This window comes from Lolium rigidum, chromosome 1 (genome assembly GCF_022539505.1).
Source record: "Lolium rigidum isolate FL_2022 chromosome 1, APGP_CSIRO_Lrig_0.1, whole genome shotgun sequence".
Classification (NCBI taxonomy): Eukaryota; Viridiplantae; Streptophyta; class Magnoliopsida; order Poales; family Poaceae; genus Lolium; species Lolium rigidum.
The window spans coordinates 56,460,746-56,468,997 of record NC_061508.1 but is presented as its reverse complement, the minus strand read 5'-3'; the positions used below and the strand labels follow the sequence as shown (position 1 = coordinate 56,468,997).

At 48.3% G+C, this 8,252-nt stretch overlaps 1 protein-coding gene across 1 annotated transcript in view; it reads left to right on the top strand.

Annotated features, from left to right (window-relative positions):
• The window catches only part of LOC124708333 (transcription factor bHLH48-like), an 8,315-nt gene extending 1,395 nt beyond the window's left edge, over positions 1-6,920 (top strand). The window contains exons 4-10 of the mRNA XM_047240009.1: positions 227-586; positions 679-819; positions 1,052-1,117; positions 2,511-2,579; positions 2,734-2,808; positions 3,833-4,070; positions 6,427-6,920. Coding sequence (XP_047095965.1) covers positions 227-586; positions 679-819; positions 1,052-1,117; positions 2,511-2,579; positions 2,734-2,808; positions 3,833-4,070; positions 6,427-6,470 — 993 coding nt within the window. The 3' untranslated portion in view covers positions 6,471-6,920. The remainder of the gene's footprint in view (positions 1-226; positions 587-678; positions 820-1,051; positions 1,118-2,510; positions 2,580-2,733; positions 2,809-3,832; positions 4,071-6,426) is intronic.
• Positions 6,921-8,252: the final 1,332 nt, after the last annotated feature.

Below are 8,252 nucleotides of genomic sequence, written 5' to 3'. Positions count from 1 at the left end.
AGCTCTGTCCTATCTATTCTATTCGTCCAGTAAGAAAAGGGAAACCGCAGTAAAAAATCCCAGCTGCCTTCTTCTTCTTCCCGCTTTGACCACCCACCACGAGCAGAACCGCAGAAGCGAAGCGAAGCGAGCGCGGCAGGCGGAGCACGCAGACCTCTATAAATACGCCACTGCTCTTCTCCCGCCTGCCCTCCGCTCCCCTCTCCCCCCATTTCCATTTCCGCAGCCAGTTCCCGCCACCCGCCGCCGCCTCCTCCCCCGTCTCCGCAGCGCCGCCCCAATGCGCCACTCCTCGCCGACGCCGGACCTCCCGGCCGCCGGGGGCGAGATCCCGGCCCTGGCGCCCGCCTCCGCCGCGGCCTCCACCGGCAGCGGCGGCACATTCACCGCGCTGCTGGGGCTCCCGACCTCCCAGGCCATAGAGCTGCTGCTCCCAGTCGCGGCGCCCGCGCCCGCCTTCCCCTCCGACCCGCACCTCGTCGACCGCGCCGCCCGCTTCTCCGCCTTCGCGTCCCCGTCCCCCTCCCCGCCACCGCCTCCTCCTCCAGCCTCCGCCAACAAGCGCAAGGCCGAGCCCGCCTCCAAGGTACGTCTACATCCGCGCTGCAGCCTCCGCCCGTTCTCGCCGCACCAGAGTCTGATCGCCGGCTTGCGTTTAATTCGGGCCATTGGCTGCAGGGGAGGGCGGCGAAGAAGGGGAAGACGACGACGGCTGCCGGCGGCGAGGACAAGGGGTCGGGCGAGGACGAGAAGCCGGCGTACGTGCACGTCAGGGCCCGCAGGGGCCAGGCCACCGACAGCCACAGCCTCGCCGAGCGGGTGAGTATGAGTCCAGCTCGCCGCTACGCTAAACCCCCGGCTAATCCCTACGGTTTTGCTCCCTAAATCGTGGCAATGATTGGGTGATTAGGACCCGGTGACTGACGTCGCTTCTAGTAGTAGCCACTTTTCAGGGGGGGTTGATTCTGTTGCTGATTATTATATTAATTCCTTAATTCATCATCCATTTGGCTTCTCTCGCGCTAATTTTTCTATCAAAAAAAAATTGCAGGCTCGGCGCGAGAAGATAAACGCGAGGATGGAGCTGCTCAAGGAGCTGGTCCCCGGATGCAGCAAGGTCTGCAATTTCTCACCCTCTCCTTCATCCCAACCAATTTTATCCTTCCATTTTGCACCTCCTTCCTTCCCGCAGTTCAACAGTAACTTAGCAGAGGTCCTCCCCACCTGAAAAAGGTAGAAAAATAATGCCACGGAGCCCTCTGTAAAACTTTGGATGCTCCTATGTGCGAAAAGTACACCTTCGCTGCTTCTTTTTTACTGCTTTCGGTGATACAGCTGGTCCAGACGCGCGCCGTGAAGGGTTCGGACGTCTTGGGCGCCGGTAGTATGGACCGCGTGTTTTGGCTCACTCGTCGCACTCGCACATATCATACTAGCAGAAAAGAGCTTTTGAAAATGCAATGCGTTCCCAAACGTGGCAATGCGCAAATACAGCTTAGCTAGCGACACCAACACATGGGCGTGTTTGCACGATGGTTGCGGGGAGTAGTGGATGGATAATGCTGGCTGGCCTCGGTTGCTTCTCCAAGCTTGTGGACGATGATCCATCCGGTGCTAGCTCTAGGGGGGAGGGGAATGGGGTTCGGCCCCGGCAGCGGCTGTCTGGGCGGAATGTGGCAGCCACCTCGAAAGGCGACGGAGGAGGGTAGCCTGATGGAGCTTGCTTGCTTCTTCGGTCGCTGGGGACGCCGCGCCGCTGATAGTCCCCGCCCCTATCAGCGCGCAATAATGTTCTCATGGGTCGGCAAGTTTGGGTGTGGAAGCAAGACTACGGTGAGGTGCGTGCCCATTGCCCAGCGCGGGTAGGTTTGCCTTTCGGGAGGATGGATGGCTGCTCTTCGTGCTTCATTAATGTGTGGATTTATGGAGAAGTGGTTGGCCATTGGCTCGGTGGTTCTGGATGGCTGCAGCTTTTCGGGTAGACGACTAGAGCTGTCAATCGGACTGGAAAACATTCGTAGTATAGGTCAATTCACCTACTGGGAGATTCGTGCGAGGACGATCCTATTGTTGCGTTCATGTCAGTATGAGCTGATCGCGTTTTTAGCACCTGCTTAAAGACTCCGATCAAATAATTATGTCGAAAATTGCAAAGAGGCCTGATGCTGTTGTACAGGGCACACCAATTTTGCACAGCTGACGGACGACATACATGTTCAGAATGGCAAATCAAGTTTTGCAATGCCTTCATTACCTTATACGGCTATACTCATGTATGGCATGGCTATCCCTTAAATACAAATCTGGTTTCCAACGCCTTACCTATATGCGAGACATGTATGACATTGACATGGCTATACCTTAAATACAAATATGGTTTGCTGTAAAGCCTATGATTCATGTTTCGTTGCAATAACTATGGGAATTTGGTTTGCTCTTACCTTTTATTACACAATATGGTTTCACCTAAGTAACAAAGATTTCTTCTTCCATCTGTGGGGTTTTATCAGGTATCAGGAACAGCGCTGGTACTGGATGAGATCATAAATCACGTTCAGTCTCTTCAAAGACAAGTTGAGGTAACTATTGTTGACCGTTGTAACACCTGTAAATTCGAAATGCCACTTATTTTACACATAACATACAACTCCTTATTCATCGAGGAATGAGTGAAATATTCCCAATTATTTTCTCCTTCCTAATTGTTGTTTCTTGTCCTTGTGGTTTGTCCAGTACCTGTCCATGAGGCTCGCAGCAGTAAACCCGAGGGTCGACTTTGGTGGGATAGACAACTTCTTGACTACAGAGGTACTATTCTTTTGTCACCTTTTTGTCTTCTATCATGAAGCTTCCCACAAGTTGGGCCTGCATGGATTTCTGGGAAAAAATATTCCTCCAGGTTACCACTAGTAGATCATTGTAAACTTTACTTTGTGTGAAGTCTGTGGCCAAAACAATCTCTTCCTTGCATCTAGCCGCTTCATTTCAGTACCCTTCCTATTGAGGCAATCACCATACGGAGAGAATCCTATGTCACCCACCGCAACGACTGGTTTAAACAAAATGTTTTTACTGAACCCGCAATTGTAAGTAACTTTACCACTACGATACATACCTCCCAGTTGTTGCCCTCCAACCAATGATCATACTGCACATAGCAAATGGGGAATGTTAAATAATTGTGAGCAACTTTACCACTATGATAGGTACCTGCCAGTTATTGCCCTCCAACCAATGTTCATACTGCACACAACAAAAGGGGAATGTTAAAATTTCAATCAATAATGCTACCATTTGTTGGTGCTTCCTGACCTTTATGGCTTCATAAATATTGCCGATTTAGAAGGAAGTGTGTCTGCGTATTTGCATTCTGCCTTAATGGCCTATTGATTTACTGCTACTCCATCCATCTTGTAGCTTTGCTTTCTGGAAAAAAATGATGCTAATAGAAATGGCTAGTAAAATAGTTTTTCTCTACTTGAAACAATGATAATTTGAGTATTCTCCGGAATAAATAGTTTTACGTCAAGGATATCGTTTGAAAAAATCTGTCGGTATGTAGAAAGGGATTGCTGATGAGGATATTTGAATCAACGTTGCATTTCCAAATTAACCTGCAAAAGTTCAAATTGGCATGTTTATTGTTTTTTTATTTATATAAGTAACTAGTAATTTGATGAAAGTACTTCGTAAGTCCGCCTGCCCAAAAGTTCATCCATGATCCATTTTTAAGTAAACTACTTTGCTACTGGGAAATTCAGCACTTGTTCCCCTTTATTACACAATCTGTTGTTAGTCTTAAAATGCTTACTATGGTGTTTATACTTTATAGTGTGGAAGGATGACAGGTTTGAACTGTAAGAGTGGAATGGACTTGGAGCAAGTCAGCTGGCCTGACATGGGCGTCCATGGAGCAAGGAATCTCATGCAGCTACAACAGCAGATCTGGCATGGTGATTTAGCACATCCACAGCAACCAGCTTCACAGTGGGAAAAGCGGGAGGATGTTCATCCTCCTGTCTTTAGCAGCACCAGTTCCTCTCTCTTCGGCTATGATCTCGCAAGCTCTGGTAAAACTATTGAGCACACATTTAGCCTATTGTCTGACTGAATTTAGTTGCTTGTCATTTACTTCAAGTTTCCCAACCTTGCTTGGACCACCACTGTTGTCTCTTCTTCCGTCCGGGGTGTTTAAGTAGATAGGTGAACTTGAAATGTGTGGTGTAGCTCAAAATATGGTAATAACTAAAGCTTTTGAAAAGACAAGCTATGAAAAATATACCATAGCCCATTAGAACCATGCTAAATGTCTGATGTCCTAGCATTGCTAACAGATAGCCTCCTTTCGGCAAACATGATTGTACAGAAATGCAAGTTAGGAAAATAATTAACTCATGAAAACATGTAGTGCTGTAAGTAGTTTAAGTTGCATCAACATTAGTATGTTGATTATTATGGACAGGCTGAAACACATAGCTAATGAACATTCACTAGCAAAAAGCAGGAGACTATAACTTCGGTCGGAAGATTTAAGAATGCATTTCTTGGATCTTTGCTCGTTTTATTTGTTGTTCTTTCAATCATTATTGCCATCATCACCACTATTTTGGGTGGTAGGGGCCATAGATGTGTTCGTCTGGTGGATCTGTTCTCTCTGGCACTAGCGGACCCAGCTGGTGGGTGTGGCTGGGCCCAAATCATAAATGCATGTCTAGAAACCATAGCGCCCCCGTCTTTCCGTTTGGGCTTGGCTACATAAGGCCTGTAGATGCAGATCTGGTCCCTTTGGCCCTTCTGACCACTCGGACAACTGTGAAGGGTCCACTGTTCTGTATGTTGTCCACTGCATGTCTGGGGATTCCCTTTCCTGTAATGGAGGCTGCCAGCTACAATCACTTTAACCCCGATGCCACTAACTCTAGCATTGGGCTGGTTGCTTGTACTGCAAACGTCTAACTTTCTGAATTAAAGACAGTAGTGAAGTGCAAACTTTAAAAGTAAATGTGAGTTGATTTGGTACGTGTAAGGATGGTTTGTGAGTTTAGGGTTTAGGTACTTGTACCTCCTGAAAAAGAAATTCATGGATGTAGATCATGTTATAACACGAGCATCTGCACAAAATCATGCAAGATTACGCTGTACAAAAGAGGCAAGAGGTTTTTTTGCAACTGAACTGTTCAAACAGTTATTCTGCATGTCGTATACAGTGTAGATTGAGCATATTTTGCATGAATTTTTTCAGGTGCAAATGTTTTAACATGATGTATTTTTGTTCAATAAAAGGTGCTTTATTACTTAAAAGGTTTAAGCATTACACCTGGCCTTTGCATTTTAACATGATGTATAGCCCTGAGTTTTTGTAGATCTTTTCAAGATGCAAAAGTACCTAAGCACATGCACCCCATTGCATCTACAAATACAATTCCCACATAAACTGACCTGTATTGTCTAGACTATGGTGCCAGCTGATATGCATCCCTGCCATCTGGTCAATTTTTCCCGCAATCCTGGCAGTTGAAATAGACTGAATTTACATGACACAAACTTCCACAATTGCTTATACTATGTGACTATCCTTCTAGCTATAGATGGAGCAGCATCACTGGATAGTGGATTTTGACATCTTGTTGTGGTACCAATTGCCAGTTTAGAGGTCAATTCTATAGCTTGTAAACGACCATGTGGCTCGTGTCATAGACCAGGGAGCCAGCTCCATTGTTTGCATCGCAATGATGTCGCAGTTTTCTCATCAAGAGTGTACTACTTTTGCGTTGCCACTAGAGAAAAAAGGAAGAGAAGGCCTAACAGCCTTCTCGATCTGCCGTTTGGATCTGGGGCAATCGATATGAGGCTCTGGATCGAAGCAGAGTGCATTTTGGAGGGACAAGTGCTATTGGAGGTACAGGCCCAATCATGCAAAGCGTTCAAGAATCATTAAAACCATTAGGGTCCCTCCTCCTGACTAGATGATATATGTACTGCATTACGGCTGGCAGAATCTGTTTTTCGCCAGAAATTATTGCAGCTTCTTCAGGTACTGGTGCTTGCTCACAGCTGAGTGGCATACAGCAAGCTTTGTCCAGACTCGAGCCATCACCATTATCATGCAACCCGGCCTTGCGGCTCTGGATAGCTATAATTTGTGACCTCACATCGAAAAATTCTCTAATTTTGTTTGACTATTTGTACAAAAAATCCTTTATAAAAAAATAGACATGCTAACTCATATTATGTTGTTCTTATACGACAATGCTCGCAAACTTCTTACCAGATATGGTTAGAAAATAACTGATGATGCACCTGATTACCAGCTGTTAGTTTTAGTACTCCGTATATCAGTTACTGTCCGGCTGTGGCCAAATGCTACATGAGATCGAAAAACAGAACCCTACCACTGACTTGGATTATGTTCATGTCTTTCTACAGGACCGCAGCAGCAGCCAGCAAGCAAGCTAAAGACAGAGCTGTGAGCTACAGCAGTAGATTGCAGGACTGGAGAGCGAGCTAAACATTTTATTTTGTGAAAAGAGAGCGAGCTAAACACGAACTGTAGTTGATATCAACAGCAGGATGCCATGGGATCAAGCAATCAAGACATGATTTGGGCATCGACAACGGATGGACAGTGCGGCGCAGGGACTTGTTTCAACGGCAGCATTTTGAGGTGATGTACATAAGAAAAGGAAATACTGTTGGCGAGGTGGAGCTGAGCCGAAGAGGATGGGTTGGAATCGTATCAGGTTTCCCTGCTGCTATCTCTGTAGAGGCAGGCGAGCGGACTGCAGTTTCTGGTTCTTAATGATGTATTCTTGGGAGTATTCCTTCTGACTATAGTGGCTGCCTAATCTTAAGATTATATGAGCAGCATTGTTTGATGAACAAGGACTGGGTTTTGCACCTCCGTCGATTGGATTCTTCGAATGTGGCAAAGCAACGATTTGCCTTCTGTCTACTTTGTGTGGATGTTGGTGTGCCTTGGGCTGTGTTGTGTTCCTGGCCTTGGCGTCACTTGTTCACGGAACTTCGGCTGGGCGCTTGGTTATACGGGTTACTCTCCATGCTCCAGCGGTGCTGGCTCACTAGGCTTTAGAGCATCCCAGCCGTCTCCCCGACGAGGCCTCCAGGACACCTTTTTTTCATCCGGATGGACGAAAACGGTCTAGTCGGTCCCCGGTTCCTCGTTTTTGTCAGAATTAGGCCTTTCATCCATCCGGAGAGCTCAGGCCATCCTCGGCCCCCGGGGTGCGATCGGGGACTTCGGGTAAGAGAAAAGCGGGGACGAGCCCGCTCTATCGGCGAGAGAACAGATGAACCCCACCACTTTGTCGACGCAAATCTCGCCTCCCCTCCCGTTGCTCTGTCGCCGCCGGCACCACCCCTCGCCAATCCGCCGGCCGGTTGCCTCAACTCCGTTGTTCCTCCACCCAGCATCCTATATTCCGCCGCCCGTCATGCCCTCTGCCTATTTTCCGCCGCCGGGCAGCTCCCTCGCGTCGCTCCTCGTCGACACACCTGGCAGGTGTTCGTCCAATTGTCTGGCCGGACATGGACTCCGACGAGGAGGAGGAGCAGATGTTCGCCGAGCTTCTTGAAGAAGAAACGGCAGTCGCCGCCCAAGACGAGGAGCACCTGTTGATCCTAGCTTGCCTGTCCGGCTTGTACGCCGAGTCGGTCATTGGTCGCCGTGGTGGGTCGGCACCAGGTCGCCGGAAGTGCAAGCCGAGGCAGCGAATGGAGGGCTATTGCATGCTCTACGCCGACTATTTCGCCGACGATCCATTGCACGGTGAGGCTGTTTTTAGGCCTCGTTTCAGGAAAATTGTGTATGCCCTTCGAGAGTACGACTCCTATTTCAAATGCAAGTTGGATTGCTCCGGCATGGCAGGGTTTTCCGCCCTGCAAAAGTGCACAGTGGCTATGCGGATGCTGGCATATGGAGCTCCTAGTGATTCCACCGATGACTATCTTCGGATGGCGGAGTCCACCGCCCTTGATTGTTTCTACCGGTTCTGCAGGGCGGTGATAGCAGTGTTCAAGGACATCTACTTGAGATCACCGACTGTCGAAGACACTGCTAAGATCCTCGCTGTCAATGAAGCTCGAGGATTTCCAGGGATGCTGGGAAGCATTGATCGCATGCATTGGAAATGGAAGAAGCTGTCCGTTTGTACGCGGGGAATGTACAAGGGTCACAAAAAGGGCTGCACTGTGATACTTGAGGCAGTGGCTACCCATGATCTCTGGATTAGGCA